At 40.1% G+C, this 23629-nt stretch overlaps 1 protein-coding gene across 1 annotated transcript in view; it reads right to left on the reverse strand.

Annotated features, from left to right (window-relative positions):
* Positions 1-3883: 3883 nt before the first annotated feature.
* PIK3R5 (phosphoinositide-3-kinase regulatory subunit 5) overlaps positions 3884-23629 on the reverse strand; it is a 57924-nt gene continuing 38178 nt past the window's right edge. Inside the window, exons 8-19 of the mRNA XM_083352332.1 lie at positions 22853-23009; positions 22673-22756; positions 21594-22329; positions 19975-20125; positions 16752-16877; positions 15904-16032; positions 15139-15232; positions 14342-14418; positions 14003-14096; positions 7832-7914; positions 7620-7732; positions 3884-6779 (exon numbers count right to left, since the gene is read on the reverse strand). Of these exons, the coding sequence (XP_083208458.1) occupies positions 6632-6779; positions 7620-7732; positions 7832-7914; positions 14003-14096; positions 14342-14418; positions 15139-15232; positions 15904-16032; positions 16752-16877; positions 19975-20125; positions 21594-22329; positions 22673-22756; positions 22853-23009 (1992 nt within the window). The 3' untranslated portion in view covers positions 3884-6631. The remainder of the gene's footprint in view (positions 6780-7619; positions 7733-7831; positions 7915-14002; positions 14097-14341; positions 14419-15138; positions 15233-15903; positions 16033-16751; positions 16878-19974; positions 20126-21593; positions 22330-22672; positions 22757-22852; positions 23010-23629) is intronic.

Genomic DNA, 23629 nt, shown 5'->3' on the forward strand with positions numbered 1-23629 from the left:
CAATAGCTGTGCTGAATATGAACTGCCAATCAGGATGCTATACTTCTTCTAAACAGTAAGAATTTTTCCATAATATTTTTAAGTAGAGAAATTTTTTAAAAATGTTAGAGCACAGGAGAATAATTTTAAAGTGGTGAGAACTTTGGTCATGATTTGTTGATCAATCCAGAAAATTAACATGGATTATTGACAAAGAATATGATTATCAAGCTGACTTTTCATTATAATATCTTACCCTACCTCATTCATTTGTCCTGCGACATGCCTGCGTCATATCATTGTTATCCCCTAAAGACCATATGTGTGACAAATGGAAATCACTAGAATAGAATAGAATAGAATAGAATAGAATAGAATAGAATAGAATAGAATAGAATAGAATAGAATAGAATAGAATATCTTTATTGTCATTGTGTAACTCGCAATGAAATTAAGTGCTGTCCACAGTGCACACTACACACAAGTAAAAACCACAAATAACATACATTATATACACACATCCTTCACATTCTATTCATCATTGCACTGCCCCTAATATTGTACTTCAATATTGCACTATACAGTAGTATTTAATATGGTTACAGCTCTGGGATAAAAACTATTTTTCAGCCTACAGGTGAAACTCGAAAAATTAGAATATCGTGCAAAAGTTCATTTATTTCAGTAATGCAACTTAAAAGGGGAAACTAATATATGAGATAGACTCATTACATGCAAAGCAAGATAGTTCAAGCTGTGATTTGTTATAATTGTGATGATTATGGTGTACAGCTCATGAAAACCCCAAATCCACAATCTCAGAAAATTAGAATATTACATGCAATCAATAAAACAAGGAGTGTACATAGAACAATATCGGACCTCTGTAAAGTATAAGCATGCATATGTACTCAGTACTTGGTTTGGGCCCCTTTTGCAGCAATTACTGCCTCAATGCAGCGTGGCATGGAAGCTATCAGCTTGTGGCACTGCTGAGGTGTTATGGAAGACCAGGATGCTTCAATAACGGCCTTCAGCTCTTCTGCATTGTTCGGTCTCATGTCTCTCATCTTTCTCTTGGCAATGCCCCATAGATTCTCTATGGGGTTCAGGTCAGGCGAGTTTGCTGGCCAATCAAGCACAGTAATCCCATGGTCATTGAACCAGGTTTTGGTGCTTTTGGCAGTGTGGGCAGGTGAAAATGAAGTCAGCATCCCCATAAAGCTCATCTGCAGAAGGAAGCATGAAGTGCTCCAAAGTCTCCTGGTAGACGGCTGCGTTGACCCTGGACTTAATGAAGCACAGTGGACCAACACCAGCAGATGACATGGCTCCCCAAATCAACACAGACTGTGGAAACTTCACACTGGACTTCAAGCATCTTGCAGTGTGTGCCTCTCCATTCTTCCTCCAGACTCTGGGTCCTTGGTTTCCAAATGAGATGCAAAAGTTGGACTTTGGACCACTGAGCAACAGACCAGGTCTGTTTTTCTTTAGCCCAGGTAAGACGCTTCTGATGTTGTTTGTTGTTCAGGAGTGGCTTAACAAGAGGAATATGACATTTGAAGCCCATGTCCAGGATCCGTCTGTGTGTGGTGGCTCTTGATGCACTGACTCCAGCCTCAGTCCACTTCTTGTGAAAGTCCCCAACACTTTTGAATGGCCTTTTCCTGACAATCCTCTCCAGGCTGCGGTCATCCCTGCTGCTTGTGCACATTTTTGTTCCACACTTTTCCCTTCCACATAACTTTCTATTAATGTGCTTTGATACAGCACTTTGGGAACATCCAGTGTCTTTTGCAATTACCTTTTGAGGGTGTCAATATGGTTTTCTGCACAACTGTCAAGTCAGCAGTCTTCCCCATGATTGTGATTCCTACTGAACCAGACAGAGACCATTTAAAGGCTCAGGAACCCTTTGCAGGTCTTATGGCTTAATTAGCTGATTAGAGTGGGACACTTTGAGCCTAGAATATTGCACCTTTTCACAATATTCTAATTTTCTGGGATTGTGGATTTGGGGTTTTCATGAGCTGTAAGCCATAATCATCACAATTATGACAAATCACGGCTTGAACTATCTTGCTTTGCATGCAATGAGTCTATCTCATATATTAGTTTCTCTTTTTAAGTTGCATTACTGAAATAAATGAACTTTTGCACGATATTCTAATTTTTCGAGTTTCACCTGTATTTGTCTTTGTTTTTATTATCCTATACTGTCTGCCAGATGGTAATAGTTCAAAAAAAGAATGTCCAGGATGAGATGAGCCTTTAATATTTAGCCTTCAGTATTCTGTCCCAATGTATCATTGGCAGATCGTATAGGTCAGGGATTCCCAACCAGGGATGCGAGATGATATTCCAGGAGGTGCGAAAACTTGAGTTTTCAAAATTATACTGCATATGCATAATTCGTTGCTGTTATTTCAAAACTTTTGTAAGGGGTGCAAGAATATATCAGAAGCGTTGTAGGGGTGCGAGGTACAGAAAAGGTTGGAAACCACTGCTATAGGCCATCTATGTTTGGATCTTGGAAAATGTTCTGTGTGATGTTTCCCCAACACTGGGAATTAAAATTAGAACTCTTTGCCTTACACAATTCTCATCAAAAGGGTCAGGAAGGAGAATCATACAGAAGGGCTCAAACTGTTCCAGGCTTTTGAATCTCAACATCCATCTGCCTAAAATCAATCTGTCTCCAGAGTCAGCTGTGGAACCTGGAAATGCTCTTTGTGCAGAATAGGGACCTTGCCAAAAACCAACACAATCTTCTTAGTTTAGATGAGCATGGGTTTTAGTGATATAAATCCAAACCTAGTTTGGTTCCTGTTTTGACTGAGTGGTGGATTATTGAATTTTATTGTTCCAAAGATCTCACTAGATCCAAGATATACAAAGTTACCGTATTTGACTAAACATTTGAATACCCATAGTAATTTTGGAAACTCTTTTAAAGATTTTTTTTTGGGGGGGAAAGAGTATTTCTATGGTTTGTTTTTTTAAAAAAAATCATGCATTAGCCACTGAAAATTGTTAGATAAGGTAAAATAATACTTTTATATAAGGTAATATTATTCACCTAGAGTTTTTGGATGATAAATAGCTTATACATTTCTGAGTCCTGCAAAATACATTTCTGAGTCCTTCGGGAGAAGGGCGGAATAGAAATCAAATTATTATTATTATATATCCAACTAAATTCACATTATATAATCAATCAACATTAAGTAAAATACACTTTTGCAAGAATCTCAACATGAATGTTTGTTTAAAACATAGAATTAGTACATCTATTACAGTAACTAGCAAGAAAAGTCACAACATGATTTTTTAATGATGAGAAAGGTTTTACTGGAATTTAAATTAGGTGTTTTATGCCACCTATTTCCATAGATGTGAACTTCATTTTAACACAACGTTAAGCTAAAAAGTATGGGACACGGTGGCTCAGTGGGTTAGGACGCTGAGCTTGTCGATCAGAAGGTTGGCAGTTTGGCAGGTTGAATCCCGAGTGCCGTGTAACAGAGTGAGTGCCTGTTACTCGTCCCAGCTTCTGCCAACCTAGCAGTTCAAAAGCACGTAAAAATGCAAGTAGAAAAATAGGGACCACTACGGTGGGAAGGTAACAGCGTTCTGTGCGCCTTTGGCGTCTAGTCATGCCGGCCACATGACAACGGAGACGTCCTCGGAGAAGCGCTGGCTCTTCGGCTTTGAAACGGAGATGAGCACCGGCCCCTAGAGTTGGAAACGACTAGCACGCATGTGCGGGGGAACCTTTACCTTTACCTTTAAGCTAATAAGTAACTTAATGATTTATTCATTTCAGCGTCAAACTATTCTCGAGGGTTGCAAAGTAGCCCATAACTTTGTTTAAAAAATTAGATGGAGTCATGAATTAGGAAAATGTCCTTTATTAAACAAATAATTTTACAGCCATCATTAAAATATGTTTTTATAAAACCAGATCACAAAAATGTACAAAATATTTACATACATATTCATTCCATAAGGCAATTCTTATCTTTATTAAGAAAAAGCTCTGCACACATATGCATACTTGATTTTAATTGAAAAGTTTTGCATTGGTACATAAATATTTAATTCCTTTAATTCCAGTTATCAAAAACCAAAGTGTGTTGTGTGTTGTTTGGCAGATTGCTGACTGTTTAACTGGCTATTTATGTCAGATACACTCAGATGATCCTGAGAAAATAAGATTTTTAAAAATGAACCAGAGGAAAAAAATTAGTCAAGGAATAAAACTAAAAGATTAAAAAGCAATACAAACCACCAAGCTGTTAAATCAGCACATTATGGCACTCAATAGTGTGTGTACTATCTATTGATTGCTACCTAGAAGAGGAATTGAAATTACATTTTCCCATCACAATTTTTCACCAATGTATTTCCTTACAATTGAAGCTGATATTGAAGAATATTTTTGAAGACATTGTATTGCATCTCATTCTAGGAATTGTGCTTAAATGAATAGGATTTTTCAGATGTTCCTTATCCTTGGAGGAAATGTTTTCAGAAGTAATGTTCATATAAAGCAGACTGTATGTGTTTTAAACTAAGTCACTGCAGTACAAAAAGTAGATGAGCTTTTAAAATGTTCTTAAAATTCTTTGGATTTAGTTTTTGTTCCTGAACACCATTCAAATATCTTTTTTTAAATTAAGCTTGACCTTTTTGAAAGTGGATAATTTTTTAAATGATTTACTTTAAATAAGTAGATGATGAAAAGGGATCTCAATTATTCCTACATTTCTCAGTTGCATGTTTATTTATTCATTTATAGTTTATATGCAACCTAACTCCAATAGACTCCAAGTTTATAGTTAGTTGTTCTACAATACTCAATAAAGTGTTTTGTTTATTGGATGGAAAAATATAATTGTTGTGGTTTTCCTTTAGGTTGTCTTTGGGTATCATTTCTAGAAACCCTGCATGCCCAAACTGACAATTGTTTCTCTAGAAGTGTATCCTGAATATTCCAACATGCAGACACATTCCCCTGCCCAGGAATACAGCACCATACATTGCACATTAATGATGGTTATTATGACCATTTAAATAACCATGACCTTCCAACCCTAAGACTTTGTCACAGAGTTGGATTTCAGACAAAACTGGAATTGCTAAGTTTGGAATTGGTCAAAGATTTATTAGCATCCATTGGATTTGATCAAGGATTCTAAAAATGGGTAGAAACTTTTCAGAAACATTTAAAGCAATCCTGGCTCAAGTTACATCTTTCCTCTGCAAATCTAAGGATGTTGGAACTTTTTGAGGTTTATATTTTTCATTCAGTAAAGTGCTGGACCTGCTTGGCACAATTCACGCCAATGCAATCATTCATCAGGTATAAATCTTGAGTCCCTCAGTTAGACAAAGTACCAATCACCAAAATTGCCTAGTTCCACAGATCACATCATAGGAGATATTTGAAACATATTTTCTCAGGAATGCTTCCAAAGAATCAGAATTGTTGTTGTTAGCTAAGAAGTCATGTCCGACCCATCGCGACCCTATGGACAACATTCCTCCAGGCCTTCCTGTCCTCTACCATCTTCTGGAGTCCATTTAAGCTCACGCCTACTGCTTCAGTGACTCCATCCAGCCACCTCATTCTCTGTCGTCCCCTTCTTCTCTTGCCCACAATCTTTCCCAGCATTAGGCTCTTCTCCAGTGAGTCCTTCCTTCTCATTAGGTGGCCAAAGTATTTGAGTTTTAGCTTCAGGATCTGGCCTTCTAAAGAGCAGTCAGGGTTGATGTCCTCTAGGACTGACCGGTTTGATCGCCTTGCAGTCCAAGGGACTCGCAGGAGTCTTCTCCATTCTGCTGGAGAAGAATCAGAATACTTGTCACTAAATAAACAATATCATCTTTTCCAGACTTTCTGAAATGGGAAAGCATTCTGATTCATTTGTCATGAAATCTTGCTAGCTTACTAGCTTATTTTGCTCAATGTTTTCCCTAGATAAGTTTGCTGATCCATTTCATTCAATGCTTGCAGATATATCACTGGTACAGAAAGAAATATAGTCAAATAAAACAGACTTTTCTGCTCCCTTGTTCTCCTTGCCCATATCTCCAGGAAGCAGCTCAAATAATAGAATGCAAAGATGCAATTGCCAAACCAATTTGTGAATGGCAACAAAGTGTACAACTCATCTCTGAACTTCTTTAACCATTGTCTTTACTGGCTTAAACTGGCTTGTAGGCCAAGTACCTGTTCCCATCAAATATGTCCTTGGATGCCCTGTGAAAAAGGAAAGGGAAAGACTGCAATTCTCTCATCTCACGTGAAGAAATTTCACATAGATTGGCCAGTCTTCTTATCCTTTCTCTGCATTTCAGATGTGCTTTTTTTTTTTTGACCTTTATTCCAGGTCCCACAAATACAGTATTTCAGCAACACTCAACAACTGTCAAAGAAGTAATATTCCATCTCATGCGATATGGCTTCTCACTTTATATTCATTTGCTAAGCTTAGGATGCAGTCCTTCTAGGACTAATGAGGTAACTTGGGAACACTGGATTTTCTTTTTTCTTTTTGGCCAATTTTTGGAAGCTGGCCTCAGTTTGGAAGCAATTTCAGTCAGCACTTGAGGCAGGTTAGCCAGTCCATTCTTTTTGGTATCCTTAGGGAAGTGCTCCACTAAAAGTAGTAATTGGCAAGCACAGAAGAGAACAGAAATCAGAGGAATCTCCGGGAGGAAGTAATGACGTGGAATTCCACCTGGGATGGGGCTCATTGGTCTTGGGTTTGTAGCATGCAGAGATTTCACATCTGTGAAAAAAACAAACACCAAAGTCACTCTAATGTAAGACATGAAAGGGGGAAGGGGCCATTCCCCAATACTGTGGAAATTCAAATATCTACATGTCTCTAACAAGAGAATATTGAACAATACAGACTGATTATTCCTTGGATAACTAATACACTGACGTAGCAACACACCTGGCAGGTTTTCTTCCTTTGAAACTGTGGATTGAGTACACCAATGTGGGGACCTTTCCAGATGGCTTCTGATCATCTGCACATCCCAGATGGATCAGAAGGTGGATCAAACAGATTACCAAAGCAAGTGTTTTAAATGAGATTCTCCTTCACCCCCCCCATTATACTAACCCTATATCAGAAATAAAGGAATTCAGCATGGGATAATGTTTCCAGTCAGATCCAGTCAGATGTTATCACTTAATACTACTATAAAATCTTCTTTGGCTCATGCAGGATATACAAAAGACCTAATTCTGCATATCCTTACATAGGAGCTGCAAAAGTCTGCCAGCATTCAAATGTACTGATTGGGTTCCATATTACTCTGAGCAATCTCAATAACTGAAGATTAAAGAATAAGAATTGCAAACAAATTGGATCCAATTTGTGTCAGACTTGGGTAGAACTTAAACGCTTTCTAAGTTCCCTTACACTACTCAGCTGAAGCAAGGAAAAAAGAACAGGTATTTTAATGTTTATAGCAGATACTACTGAAGAAAAACATTAATGGTCAAACCTAATATGCTTCCAAAAGGCATTTTTTTCACTTTGTAGAATGGTTAATACCCTACCAACCTAGCTATCCCTCATCAAACTACAAAAACAGTGCTGTCTATTCTCACCCACCTGGTAACGCTCTGCAGAATTTTCCGTTCATCTTGATCTAGGCATACAGCAAAGGAACAGTTAACTCCTGTGATCTGAACCTTGTCCACTTTCAACTGATATATACCAATTTGCTATAAGAAAAACATACATGGGATTATTTCATAGAGACACATTTTTGCTTCCTCCAACCTTAGCAATTGGAACAATGGGTGACTTCATTGATCAGGTACCTGATTGAAACTCTTTTTAGACTTAGAGCTTTGCCTCTTGATTACCTCTGTGGCAGTGAGAGTCAAACATTCTGTTTTTGGACCTGGAAGAAAAAGGAAATAAGGATAATAGTCAAATGTGGAATTTCCATACCAACCCTCACAAACCTATTAACTAGTAATTATTAATTACTGAACTACAACATACATTCTCAATTAGCATGACTGTCACTGCATCATGGAACACTTAGGTCATTTGCATTAGATGATGCAGAACGTGGAAATTAAAATTTGTTGTTAAATGAAAAGGGCTGGAGTAAATATCCTGCTGTCCTGAAGGTGCATAAAAAACTGAAACATATGTTGTCCGTTTCAGAAGGTGCGTGTGTAAGGGGAAAAGAGTCGTTTTTCAGTGAAATGCAAATGGGATATTAAAATGGGAGAGTGACTGGATAGTGCAGAGATTAAATGCTGCCCTTTGGTGCAAGGGACCAGGCTTTGAATCCTGGCAAGTACCTACATTAACAGTAGTGGTCCTTGGGTAAAGATGCCCTAAATGTTTCACCTGCCTATCTCAGATGTGAAAGTGACAAGAACAAACTCAGCCATGCCACCTTAGATATCACCTGAATTAACAAGGCCCACACCAAATGTTGGGGAACCAGGACAATCTGACAATACATGGGCTACTGGAACAAACTATACTTGGATGAGACAAGAGAACCTGGAATTGATGGAATTCTACTAAAGCAATGTACCTAACGAGAGGGGATATATGAAATGTATGAGCGAACTATAGATGGGCAGAACAACTACATCCATATTAACTTAAGAAACAACTAGTTACCAATACACCAACATAGTGACAAGCAAGCTGCTCTCACAACATGAGATAGAATGACTATGCATTATATCCCAGACTCAAGAAGACCTGGAAGAACAACTGGATATGCAACCAACATATGATGCTGGAATGTCACTACCACCCACTCCCACAGGTCTTAGGAGACATAAGATGATGGATAAACTAGCTACTGTAAACTGCTAACACCAGTTACTAAGACTCAGTGGAGAAGTACCGTCAGTGTGCTAAAAGATGCCAGTAGAGTACTCATAACAATCCTTACTATCATTACCACCATAACTCAAACCAACATACTGGTATACCCTACAGCCACTACAGTTCTGGAGATGTTTGGCTACATGAAAAATAGCAGAATACTCTCCCACAGAAAATGAGGTTAGAGGCTAAGAACACAGCAACTCAGAGAGAAATTAGTCAACTGGTGGAACTACAAAAAGGAGTGAAGATAAGACTCAGCTACTGAAAAAACACATGGGCCTGATTTCATGTGAAACCCTAGAGACTGCTAAACAAAGGCTCACAGCACTATCTATCACAGACATGTCAAACACAAGGCCCAGGGGCCAGATCCGGCCTGTGAAGTGGTTTCATGCGGCCTGCGAAGCCATCCTGGAAACAGTGAGGGAACGGCCCCCACTGCCTTGGCCCTGGCCCAGAGACCCTCCTTCTGCCAGAGACCCTCAGATCTCTCCCACTCCTGCCCAGGCCCCCATAGGCACCCTTGATGCAAACCATGTAGAGCTGGCCATGTCCACCCAGTAGGCCATACACACTCTAGCCACACCCACTCAGTAGGCCACGCCCACCCAGACCATACCCATCAGGCCCCCTGAGGGCAACCGCAATGCTGATGTGGCCCTCAATGAAATTGAGTCTGACACCCCTGATCTATCAGGATAAGGAGATACACTAGAGATGCAGATACCAAGAAGATAAATCCTTCTTCTCTAAAGAACCATTCAAGTGTAGTTCCAACTGCAATGCAACAACACAATAACAGCTGAGCCACCAACAGCAGTAAATGAACAGTACTGGAACAATGTTCTAAAAAGATGGCACATAACACCAATGCAAAGTGAGTGCAGAACCTAAGGGCAGACCATAGCAATCCCCCAGTACAGACACCAGTCACTATCAAAATAGCAGACATCCAATAGCAAGTCAAGAACATAAAGAGCTGGGCAACATTTGACTCAGACACAATCCAAACTTATTAGCTAAAGAAGGCCTACCAGTAAAGATAAACCAGCTGACTTTCATCCAAAGTGGCTAACACAAGGAAGGACAGTGCTAATTGTGGGGGGAAAAACTCAGAAGAGAACATCACTAACTACTGACCAATAATCTGCCTTACCAAAACATGGGAAGTCCTATCAAGCATCATAGCCATCAATCTAAAGGACCATATCAAGCAATGCATAAGCTCAACTCAAGGGTATTGGAAACAATACCAAAGGCTCAGAATACCAGTTGCTCATTGATAGACCAATTGCCAAAGACAATCCAGACAGACCAATCTGAGCACAGTCTGAACTGACTATAGGGAAACCTACAACTCAATGCCACATACACCTCAGAAAGCTAAGGTGGCTGGCAGTGGGAAATCCTACCAGTGGCTGGAAAGGGCTGAATTAAAAGACACCACTGAGGCACTGATCATAGCAGCACAGAATCCATCACACTAAACAGGAACCAAGGTGCAGATTATGCAGAGAAGTCTCAGACCTCCAATACATAGTGGCAGGGTTAAGATGCAGGCAGGAACAGCATACAAGTAGTCCTCGACTTATAACTTATAACTAGGCACTTAACTACTGTTTAAAATTATAACAGGTCTGGAACAGGAGCTTTGTGTTTGATGTTAAAAACCTATCTATTTGCCTAAGCATTTTTAAACAAGTTGCTGAAAGTATTTATTGTTACATATTCTCTACCTTTTATTGCTGCAGTTATGGGTCTGTGTGAAACGAGAGTACATAACCTGGATGTTACATTCTAGTGAATGGTGGGAATGGAAGAACCAGGGATGTGTATTAGGAAAAATTGTGCGCAACAATCAGTGTGATCCAAGGTTAAAAAAAATTCTGTTATGTGATATAGATGGGTGGATTGGAACAAGACATAAAATGCAGAAAAAGATTGAACCATTTAGGTAGCCAAGAATGATGACTGATGAGTATCAGCATCAAAAATATCTGTTTTGTGTAAATATGTGTTTAAATATGTATACCTGGTGAAGGAATTTATTATTTTACATGTAACATAAATTTATGTATTGCCCACTTCAAGACAGTATATAATTAGTATAAACAACTATACTGCAAGGCGATCAAACGGGTCAGTCCTAGAGGAGATCACCCCTGACTGCTCTTTAGAAGGCCAGATCCTGAAGCTAAAACTCAAATACTTTGGCCACCTAATGAGAAGGAAGGACTCACTGGAGAAGAGCCTAATGCTGGGAAAGATTGAGGGCAAGAGAAGAAGGGGACGACAGAGAATGAGGAGGCTGGATGGAGTCACTGAAGCAGTAGGCGTGAGCTTAAATGGACTCCAGAAGATGGTAGAGGACAGGAAGTCCTGGAGGAACATTGTCCATGGGGTCGCAATGGGTCGGACACGACTTCGCAACTAACAACAACAACATGATTGATTGATTGATTGTGAAAAAATGAAAGAATTAGTGAAGAATTATGATGATGAGGTATGATTATGAACAGATAGGTATCCCTTTTTTTAAATAATGTCGAAGTGAGTTCTGGAAAAACATGGATGTGGAAAAAAAATGATCGTGAAAGCAAACCAATTCAGGAACAGAAAGTTGAAACAATATTAGAAGACAGATTACTCTATCGGCAGAATGACTACAAAATGGATCTGAGGGAAGAAAATATATAAGAGCTGCTTTTCAGTCAGTAGAAAGAATTATGTTACAGAGTACCAGAATAGTGAGGGGAACTATGTTACTGGGAAGTACAGAAAAGTGTGCGTGGTAAAATGATGAATTGAAAAAGTCTGTGTATGAGAAAACGTATATAGAAGAGAATGTGGGTGGGGGGAAAAAAGTTTCTGCCAGGATGGTGTTACAAAGTATTGAATGGCCGTCTGTCCAAATTTCTGCTATTGCTGTGTTTTTCTTATTTTGAATGTATAACTAACTGTGCATAAATAGTATGGATTCAAATTTTCAGGTAAATGTTAGAATTAACTTTGTACCATGCATAGGATATGTCAAATGCTATTGAGCTAGGAATTTTTAAAAAATGGTTTTGCCATCAAGCCAGGGGCCTTGATAATATGAAAGAGGTCCATTTCTTGATTATACTAACTATGGGATGCTGTCAGTGTTCCTGGCTGCTGTTTTATGCTATTTATGTTATTGACAAATTTGATCGTTTTATTCTGTTTTTAATTGTTAGGGCTATCATGTATATGAGATTGGTGGCCATATACATTTATTAAATGAATGAAATTCTATTCTGCAATTACTACAGATGCAAAAAGACAGCTGCAAAAAAGTAGTAAAGAGAGCAAGTAGCAGTGAATATTAAAGATCCAGAGAAAATATTCCACAATTTAGATAGAAATTTTTAAAAATGGAAAGAAATGAAGGGGGACAGTAATGAGGATGAAATTAAAAGTAAAAATAATAACATGATTTGGGATAAAACAAACAAGGGAATACTGGAAGGAGTATTTTAGAGATCTAAATGGGAATAACAGTGATATGTCACAGAGTGTAATTAGAACAGATGTTCTAAATGTTAGTGTCCAAGAAAATATTGTAGAAAGGAAAGTAATATGCTGGGTGAAAAATGGCAAGGCTGTAGGTGCACTAGAGAATAGTTAAAATATGGAGTATCTGCGTAGCTTATTTAATGTGTGTGCAAAGGCTTCATCTGTGCCTAATAATAAGAATTATCTTCTTGTTGTCTTCTACAAAGGCTAAGATAGAAAATAAATGCAAAAACTACAAGTTTGTTTACTAATAAACTCCTTAATTCAAACATATCTTCCTGAGCTTATATTTTTAAGATTATATTTAGTATTGTAATGTGACAGATAATAAATACATTTTAATAAACTATTTTAATAAATATCATCCCTAGATATCACTATTTCATCTACTTTTAGATGAAAGCTTTTAGCCTTACATTTTCCATAATTCCCAGATCCTGTTACAAAATGCCCATTTTACTAACTTAAGGGAGTCCTACAACATTTCCTTACTCTATTTCAAGAAATCACTTATGAACTGTATTAGGTGACCATCGAAGTTATTTCTGGTATATTAGCCTAGTTTGTTTAAATGTGCAATTACAAGCATTTGAAGTTGTAAGCACATTGTACTATCAGGCTAAAAATACAATTTCCTTAGATAATTGGACCACAGCCAACCCTCCTTGTTTTAAGCCAGCCAGATTTCTGGAGTGCAAGCTTTTTTGGTTGAAAGCAGGAAAATCTATGACATCTAGTGTCCAAGATTGTTACTGCATGAATCTAGCAGATTGCAGAGGTGGAGAACCTTATCGGTCTGGCAAACAGATTCGCTTTAATCCATTCTGACTTGGACCCTGGCCGGGCAAGGCAAGCCAAGATGCCCCGGATACAGTTTAGTGGTATGATCTGCAATCAGCTGGTGACTCCAAAGGAAGTCAGTCTGTGTTGTCAGCTCAGCTACCTAATTACTGGATACGGGCACTTCATGGGACATAAAAGTGGCCAAAAATGTAACCTGGAGTTGGATTCATGCTGTGGCATCAGCCTCTTTGACAGAAGGTACCTCCTGCCTTGAAAGAAACAGCAATGTATCCTGTCCCCAAGAGGCCATCCTTGGACCCCACACTCTTTTGTAACGATTAATCAGTCTCCAACCTTCCCTTTCTGCTTTGCTTCCAGAGGGAAATAAGCAGGAGGAAATGATGACATATGCATAAGAACATCATCAGACAAATCCCACAGCTTAAGGACTAGTGCCAGATGTTGGGACACAAGTATCAAATCGTAATATTTGCCTCTCAAATTAGTGTCAGATTAGCTAACAAGGAGTGCATTAATAAATACACACCCCCTTTGCCCAGACTGCCCACTTCTTCAGATAAACCCTAGGTTTGCAAAAAATAGTAGAAAAAATCTGTAGCTCAGGTGTAGGATAAGGTGAAGGTTTGTTCTCTGAGCTTGTGGGTTGGTTTCTGAATGTTTCATTACCAAGCTAGGTAACATCTTCAGCAGAGTTTTAGAAGATGTCAGTGTCCTAGGTGTCAACAAGATTCCTTCCTCCCCACACTTATTATTGATCTTATGGAAGCAGAATAGTTGCCCACACTCACCAAGTTCCTCTTGTCTCTTACACCCCTTGCTAAGGTTGACGGACGTACAAACTTTTTCAGTGTCATTCCAGCGGCTCCTTCCACTGACTGCCCTCTGGAGAAATTAGAGATAAGTTACTTCCGGTCCCTTGGTTCCACGTACCAATCTCTGAAGACTGTAGTTAACAGCATTGGCTCTCTCTAATTAAATACATTCCCCCCCATGTGTTGCTGCCAGGGCTTGAGAATGTTATACTTGTGTTGCTGTTGTTGGATACATTCTCTGCCTTCCCGAACAAAGTCTCCCTTTCCAACCCAGGTCCTAGCATGGGAGGCCCATGAGAAGAGCATCTTCCCTACCTTGCTGTAGGCGATTTGTAGTGTTAGTGGGATTGCTTCCCTGTCTCCATCTATGCCAAGACGCTTGCAACCTGGACCTGAACAAAATAAAAGAGGAAGGTGAGGTTGGTTGGATGGATGGATGGGTGGGTGGGTGGGAGTAAATACCAACAGAACACAGAAAGACTCTCTCCAGTAAGTTTAGCAAAGGGAGAAGAGCTGTTTAGTTTTGTGACATGATAAATACCCATACTGTTCCTCTATTTTGGCCTCTCCTGATCCTTCAAGAAAACTTAATATCTTGGGTCCATTAGTGCATCCACAGCTGTTGCCATGACCATCTGGTTGGTTCACAGCATTGATACCCTTACTTTCCATGGATACATGAAAGCAGGAGGCTGCCCTTTTGCCTCCTTCTCCAGTACCTCATAGGAGCTGAAGGAAAGTCAGACTAAACAATCCTCTTTTCTGCTTTCTATAGTGAGCTTTTACAAGCATTTCAATGAAACAAGATGGCAGCAATGGAATTGGGTGGATTAGTGTTTCTCCAAAACAAGACCAAAGAGTTACTGGCCTGCCTATTAATTGGTTTAGTTACAAAGGACCTCTTTTATTTTATCAGGTCTGTCTTTACCATGAATTTCATGCCAGTAATTGCTGAAGAGAAAACCCTTCAGTAGATCACAGTCCTGTCTGAGTTATCCATTTGGTTGCTCTTTGCAGGCAGAGCTTTGGTTTTTCTCATTTGCATCACTGAATTTTCCGCCATACACAAACTGAGCACAAAGTGATCACACAATGGGCCTCTTTTGCCTTACCTGAGGCTTTGATGGCCCGCGTAGCTGCTGAGTGGCCCAACTCAAGGGAGTGAATGAAGATCTCAGTCCTTCTCTCTCCCCCAATGAAAGTGAGCTGTGAAATTCAGAGGAAGAGGCCATTTAACATTTTCCTTCAAGATAAACCAAAGCAAATCACATACACACAGAGAGACAGAGAGAGAGAGACACTGCTTTGTGTCTTTGAGACTATTTTTTGCTAAAAACAAATTAATTAACAAACAAATCAAATTTGGTTTATAGGACCAAATATGGATTAGAACCACAGAAACACAAGATTTAAATACACACTTTCAGAGACTGTTGCAATAGAGAACAGAGAGACTACACTGAATGTGTGTTGAGGCACAGGCTGACACTGAATCACAACAGTCAGCTCTTCTATAAGTAGGCCAAGGCAGAAGAAATCAGCAACTGTGTTTTGGGAAGAAGAATGAATCAGGCAGCTGATGAGATTTCTAAAATGGTCTAAAAACAAGATTGGCCCATTAGAGCCATGCCTTAGCTAAGACATCCCCTCTTCTAAATTCTCAAGAAGAAAAATGTGTTATTGGGTCTGACTTTTTCTGCCACACAGAAAAATGGTAACCTGGCCAAACACAAAACAGGATAAAATATGCTATGTGAAATTGAAGATATTCTTGGCCTATTGCATGGGACTGCAGGAATAACAATAACCTGCTAATGCTAATTATTACTGTTATTTAATACATGCCTTTACCAATCCCTGGTTTTTACCATTCTTACCTCTGCCTGATAGACCTGGAGTAATACAGAGTGGGTAGCAAAACGGCAGTAATAAAGAATCATATCAGCCAGGATGGGAAGTTGGGTGGCTGTTTCCTCTGAAGACTCTCCCTCTGGCTTAATGGATTGCTACAGATAGACAAAAAACCATCAGTTCTCTTCCACCTAAACACTGCAGTTCAGTATTTCTCCCACAAGTTCCTGCTTGCCCCCTACCTCATAATATCTCACTAAGACAAGAAAGGGTTCTGAGTTTGTTTCCCCTAACTTTCTGACTTTTTTTAGAGAAAATTTGCTAAGTGGAGAGCCTAAAGCTAAGAGACTTTGCAAGTCAATACAAAAGAACACAAATTCATCCAAATAGGCAGAAGGTTTGAAGTATTTGAAGTCGGATAATTTTAAGCAACTCTTTGTCACGCACAAGGGCAATGCATGCTAGTCAGTTCCCAAAGAAACTTAGCATTTATGTGACCCCATGGCAGGAGGCCAACACATGTTGAGGATCTTATTGAGTAAATGAATGGGGTATAATGTAACATTTGGCTTCAGAGATGCAAAGGAGAATTACCTTATGTTTCATTAAGCTTGAACACTCAAAAAAGGGATCTTAATATGTTAATAGAAAGGAGATCTCTGCTCTCCACTACCACATTATCACAATTCTGCCTCCATCTTGTCTTACTTTCTGCATGAAGAGATTATTTCCCTAGATCTATTCTTTCGTTCTTTGATAGAATTCCAATGTATAAGCAATGGTGACCAAGGATAAAGGTTTGACAGAATTTGGGCCCGGAGTGCATTACTGGATAACATAATGCCTGCTAAGCAATAGAGAATTCAGGGTGTACCTGGCATAAAACGTTGGTGGGGAGATTCATTAGCCCAAGAACATTGCGTTCGTACCAGGGATCCAGCATACCTATGTAGAATGAGATATCATTTGTGCTGGTCTCTACGCCTCCCATACTTGGATCCTGAAATCAAAGAAGCACATTTCAATAGCAGCCTTACCAAAGCATAGCCGCAATGCTCACAGATCCAAGCGCGGAAATTCTTATTATGCTGGGAACACAGTAGCCACTTTTTAAAAAGACAGATGGGTATGAATCCTTGTTCAAATCTAGCTGGATTTGTTGTAAGAAGCATACAGCCTAACTCAATACATTCCATTCACAGTGCAAGCTTCCAAAATCCAGTTGTTTCCAAACAACTTCCTCATCTATAGAGATACATATTAATGAACCACAGCTGTTTGGTTATGAAAGTTACTATAGACTTGCTAAAAAAACTCTATACAAAGTTGCTCGTTGTTTCCTAACTAGCTCTTCCTATATTGCTGAACTCATCCACCCCAAATGCGGGATGCACCGAAGCAAGCATGACTTGGAGAAGGGATCAGCAGTGACTTCTATCACATTCATGGTATCTTGCCACCAAACACAGAGACTTTGTTGTTGTTGTTGTTGTTGTTAGTTGTGAAGTTGTGTCTGACCCATCGCGACCCTATGGACAACGTTCCTCCAGGCCTTCCTGTCCTCGACCATTTTCTGGAGTCCATTTAAGCTCACGCCTACTGCTTCAGTGACTCCATCCAGCCACCTCATTCTCTGTCGTCCCCTTCTTCTCTTGCCCTCAATCTTTCCCAGCATTAGGCTCTTCTCCAGTGAGTCCTTCCTTCTCATTAGGTGGCCAAAGTATTTTGAGTTTTAGCTTCAGGATCTGGCCTTCTAAAGAGCAGTTATGTTCTTTAAATGTCACTTATATCAGCTGAATTTTTGCTATAAAGAGATGCTCTTAAGGTATTTATCAAAAACTCATCTTGTTCAGCGTGCTGTTCTCACCCAAGCCAACCAGATGCTTCTGGAAAGCACAGAGAAAGGATGTGAGCGTAGCAGCATATTTCCACTCATATCCTGGAGCAACAATTATACCGATGCTGATAAAGATCTAGCACAATTAGCATCCATTCACATAGTTATACCTGTAAATCAGTCTAAATCTCTTCTAAAGCAATCCAGGTGGGACCACTATCTTGACATAGTTTTGAACATTCAACTAGGTATTGCATTAAAAAAGTATTTCCTGACTCAGTTACACTGAATGGCCTCAGTTCCACCAGGCAAATTTCCCTGTTCATTTTTGCCATTCTGTGCATAGATATACAACTGTAACATGAGATACTGTATATACAACAATTTAGAATCCCCCCAGTCTTTCTTCTTAATAACAGAATTGCTTCAGGTCCTTAATAATTTAGAAAGAGGTTAATTGAACCTTTTACTTTAAATGTAACAGCCAGAAGTGTATAGATTGTTTTGAGTGTAATTGCACCACAGATTTCTGTAATATTGGTTGCTTTAGTTTTTAATCCTTTCCTGCTGATTCCCAAAATAAAGCATCCTGGGTCAATGCTGCCACTGACAGCTATACCAGTTCAACCTTTTCTACTTAATCAATGCCATCTCCAATATCAGGCTGCCATCCTGAGTTACATGACTGTTTCATCTCCATATTTATCAGTTTAAATTGGCTTGCAGTGAACGAGCTATTTCCATGTCATTTCCTATTGGGGGTTATCATTTCACTGCCCCCCATTTTTGTTGTTCTTGTTTTAATTATCTTAGCAATTAAAAGTTATCTTAGCAAGTGAAACCTGCCCATCATATGACTCATCATTCTTTCCAGATAATTTATGAATAAATTGAAAAGCAGTAGTCTTAATGAAAGCCTCCTAGAACAGGGGTTCCCAACCACTGGGCTGTGGCCTAGTACCGGGCTGCAGCTTGTTTGAAACTGGGCCACAGGAAAAATGGGCAAGGACATATGTGTGAAGCTCCAGTCACGTGAGTGGAGGGTGCTTCCACTCATGCACAAAGCTACACTCACGCCTTCCGCTCAAGTGTTCTCTGTTCATGCACAAAGCTCCATTCGCGAGAGTGGAGGGCGCACGTGCCACTTGCACATATAAAGCTGTGCGCGCACACATGTGCCTGCCACTCACACGTACCCCCCGCACCAAGCCATGCCACCAAGCTGGAAAGGAGTCATATCCACTTAGTTTACTTAGGAATCTTTGCTGAGGAATTCTGCCAAAGCTCTAGACCAGGGGTGTCAAGCTGCTGGCCCGCGGGCTGGATGCATCATGGTGAAACCACACCCACCCCATTGCCGGCAATGGAAAAAAAGTCGAGATACGTTGCGACACATCACATGACGTCGCAACTATGACACCCCTGCTCTAGACAGTCCAAGGAAATACAGGTAGTCCTCGACTTATGTCCATAATTGGGTCATAATTACAATTACAACAAAATTTCCATTGTTAAGCAAGACATTCGTTAAATGAATTTTGCTCATTTTTATGACCTTTCTTGCTACAGTTGTTAAGTGAATTGCTGTTTTTGTTAAGATAGTAACATGGCAGTTAAGTGACTCTTGCTTTCCCACTGACTTTACTTGTCAGAAGGTTGCAAAAGGTAATCATATGGCCCTAGGACATTGCAACGGTCATAATACGAACTAGTTACCAAGCATCCAAATTTTGATTATGTGGTCATGGGGATGCTACAAAGGTCATAAGTGTGAAAAATGGTCATAAGTCACTTTTATCAGTGCCATTGTAACTTTGGTCACTAAATGAACTGTTGTAAGTTGAGGACTACCTGTAGTGTTGATTATATCTCTCCAATTTATGTTTGTTGGCATTGTCCAAAAACGTATATACAGTATGTTGTTATAGAAGTCCTGCTATTTATTCTTTAGCAAGAATACTGATTCTGTATGCTTGCTAATTTAACCTAGTAATTTTTTTCACAAATACCAGCTGTAATTTTCTTGATCCCCTTTTAAAACATATTGTCCAATTGTCCAGTTCTTTGGTACAGAAACCAATTTTAGTCACATAGTATATATTTTTGCTAAATGAATAACAGAATTCATATTCAAGTTCCTGAAGAACTATTTGGATGAATTCTATTTGCACCTCACATAAACAAATAATTATTTAATTGTATGTATTATTACACAGTGTAATATATGAGCATCAGTTCCAGCTTTGCCCAGGATGCTTACCACTGATCCAGAGCCATGGGAATTAGGACTTCCTGATGAAAGAAGAGGGTAAGTCAGTGCAAATGAGGTAGGATTGCTCCTCTTCACAGGGACATAAAAAAATTGCAATCTACAGTACCGAGTTAAACAGGGACAGCTGCTTTCTTGAGATCTGTAAAAAAAAAGAGAGAATAAGAATACATGAAGAAAATGCTATGCAGTGGCCATCTGCCTGCAAACAGGTAGTGATTGATTGATTGATTCTATTTACTAACATCCATCAACGGGGGGGGGGGGAGGAAATAAACAATCCATGGTAAAAATGAAGAGGATGACATAATAGACAAATCCTAACATATGCCACATTACAACTAATGGCAGCAATTTATATCTCAAATAGCACTCTTTAAACCCAAAGCGCCGCCATACTTGGAATCAATTGATAGGGCTCGCAACTTGGGCGTCCTCCTGGATTCACGGCTCAGCTTTGAAGATCATATAGGAGCCGTGACCAGGGGGGACTTTGCCCAGGTTCACCTGGTGCGCCAGTTGTGGCCCTATCTGGACCGAGATGCCCTACGCACAGTCACCCATGTGCTTGTGACCTCCCGGCTAGACTACTGCAACGCTTTCTACATGGGGCTGCCCTTGAGGACCACTCGGAGGCTTCAACTGGTGCAGAATGCGGCCGCGCGAGTTGTGATGGGAGTTTCCCGATACTCCCGTGTAACACCTCTTCTCTGCGAGCTGCATTGGCTTCCGGTTGCCCTCCGAGTGAGATTCAAGGTGCTGGTGATGACCTATAAAGCCCTAAATGGCTTGGGTCCGGATTATCTGAGGGAGCATCTGCTGCCGGCATCCACTTCCCATCATCCTGTGTGCTCCCACAGGGAGGGCCTTCTTAGGGTACCGCCGACGAAGGATTACCGGCGGGTGACTCCCAGACAGAGGGCCTTCTCTGTGGGTGCGCCTGCCCTTTGGAACCAACTTCCGATGGAACTTAGGACTGCCTCCGACCTCCGCTCATTCCACCGGGACCTGAAAACTTGGCTCTTTGAGCTGTCGGGCCTACACTGAGGGGTTTAATTGGGTTTTAAATGTTTTAATTTTTAAACTTTGGGCTTTAAATTTAATTGTTTTAATTTTTTTTAACTTTTGTATGGTATGATTTTAATTTCCCTGTAAACCGCCCAGAGTCCTACGGGAATAGGGCGGTATATAAGTCGAAAAAATAAATAAATAAATAAATTGAAGTTTTCAAACGGTCTTCAAAAGCAATTCCATACAAAGCACATTACAATGGCCCAGAACAGATGATTACTGGGCCTTATCCTCTAGTCAGACACAGTAGGTACTGAAAAAGCATAAAGCTTACTTCAGAGACCCCCTTTTTATCACCTATTTGTATGAAAGCATCGTGAATGATATAAATGGAAGTTGTAACAGCATAAATCCTTAGAAAAAAAATTGCTGAGGTGATGAACAGAGAAGCTAAGCTACAGGAACATCAATCTTCTAAATACTACATAGTATGCTCAATCTTCTAAATACTACATAGTATGCTCAAGTTTGATACTAGCAATAAAACCAGAGCTTTGAAAAGGACAGGAGACAAGTTATCAAAAACCACCCCTACTTACTGCAGACTACTATAAGCCCGGGCCACTTTCCCTGAGATGCGATCAGAACCAAACACGACCACACGCAGTGTTGAGATCTTTGCATCTTCATCACAGCTCAACAAGGGCCTGCGTTGGACAAAAGTGTTCTGTGCTATATGGCTCTGCAAAAGTGTGGCACTCAGCATATGCTGTGGCAGTGACTGTGCCCGTCGGGATCGTGCAGGGATACGGTTCTTGGCTACAGGATTGCAAAGACTCTCTGCTCGACGTAACGGCAATGACGAGGCTATCTCAGAAACATCTCTCAGATCTCTGCCCAAAATCATCTGGCTCTTGCTCTTGAACAATTTGTATAGCCTGTTGCTCAGCCGGTACCGATGCCTGTGTGATACCTTTTCTTCCTTCAGATCTAAGCGTCCTGTCAAATCTAAAGAGTTGTCATCACTGTCTTCCACATAGCCGCTATCCATAGAATCTTTCAGACTGGAGACAAAAGATTTCAAGGACTTCTTAGAGGCCAAGGAGAGCTCAGAGTTATTGGAAAGAGCAGAGATGACAGACACTTGTGAGTCACATGGGTCATCCGCTGACAATGTTGAGTACATAGAGTTTTTTGTGACTGAGGCAAGGGTGGACAATAGGCAGTCTTTTTCTGCAAAGCAATTGTCAACCTCTTCCTCCTCCTCCTCTTCATCCTCCAAAAGAACTGGTTTTGGATAGTCCACTTCTTTGTCTAGTACCTCATTCAAGATATCTGTAACAAGGAGGCAGATACAAAATAAGATGTAACAAACATCCTAACAGCTTAAAGCAGTCTTTATTGGTGGTACACCCTTGAAGATGTCATTTGTCTATGACTTCTGTCATCTCCAGGAAGCAGAGATATTGATATTAGTAGTATAATTAATCAGATAATATCAGGCTCTAATTTTATATATGCTTTCTCTGTTTCTAAAAAAAATCAAGATCAATCTTAGGTTTAAAGAAGTTGGGCCAAAGTCTCCTACTTTATTTCAGGCTTATGAAACCATTCTACCTCCCCTTTGAAAACATTATTAAGTTGTGCATGTAAACTGGTCTACAGATTTTAAGCTTACCAAAATTATCCTTATCCCATCTGTACACATAACAGCGGGCGACAGGGATGGGGATCACACGCAGTTTAGACAGCTGGCCTTCGTCTGAAGAGAGAAATGGCCACATTAAGAGGTAGACAGATTTCATTACAATGGAGACAGTATCTAACTATAAACACAGACCTGCCTTAGCTTTCCTACCTGCTATTTCAGGCAGCCCTGCTGTTCTTGCAATCTCTAGCAAGGCAGATTCCAGCTGTTCCCTGCCAGTAGAAGGATCATTGCTAGTCAGAATTGCCATCTCCTGGGCTTCTGTGGTTCTGGTGAATATTTTCATGAGTTCTTCTGCAGTTTTCAGCTGCAGAGAAAGAAAATAGTATAAGATTCAATTAGCAACTACTTCAAAAAATAAAATCTACTGCAACCTGAACAAATGTCTATGGAGATTCTCAATCATCCTGGTTACTGTTGTCACAAAGGTGCTTTTTCAGGAGGCCACTGGGCTTTCTTGTTTTTTCTTTGAAGACATTTCGCTTCTCATCCAAGAAGCTTCTTCAGCTCTGACTGGATGGTGGGGAATGGCAGGATTTATACTCCTTGCAGACAGAATGCAAAAGAATGCAAATGACCAGCCTCCTGCAAGGAATATAAAAACCCTTCCATTCCCCACCATCCAGTCAGAGCTGAAGAAGCTTCTTGGATGAGAAGTGAAATGTCTTCAAAGAAAAACAAGAAAGTCCAGTTGCCTCCTGAAAAAGCATCTTTGGGACAACCTGAACAAATGTACCACAGAGAAATGTTTGTTGTACTGATTCACTCAGCAGCAGTACCAACACCAACAAAAAAATATATTCTAGGGCAGTGGTGGCGAACCCGTGGCACGGATGCCAGAGGCGGCACTCAGAGCCCTCTCTGCAGGCACGCACACCATCGCCCCAGCCCCACCTCCCCCCACGGCCCCTTCCTCACCAGCAGCCC

This window comes from Vipera ursinii, assembly GCF_947247035.1.
Source record: "Vipera ursinii genome assembly, chromosome: 2".
Classification (NCBI taxonomy): Eukaryota; Metazoa; Chordata; class Lepidosauria; order Squamata; family Viperidae; genus Vipera; species Vipera ursinii.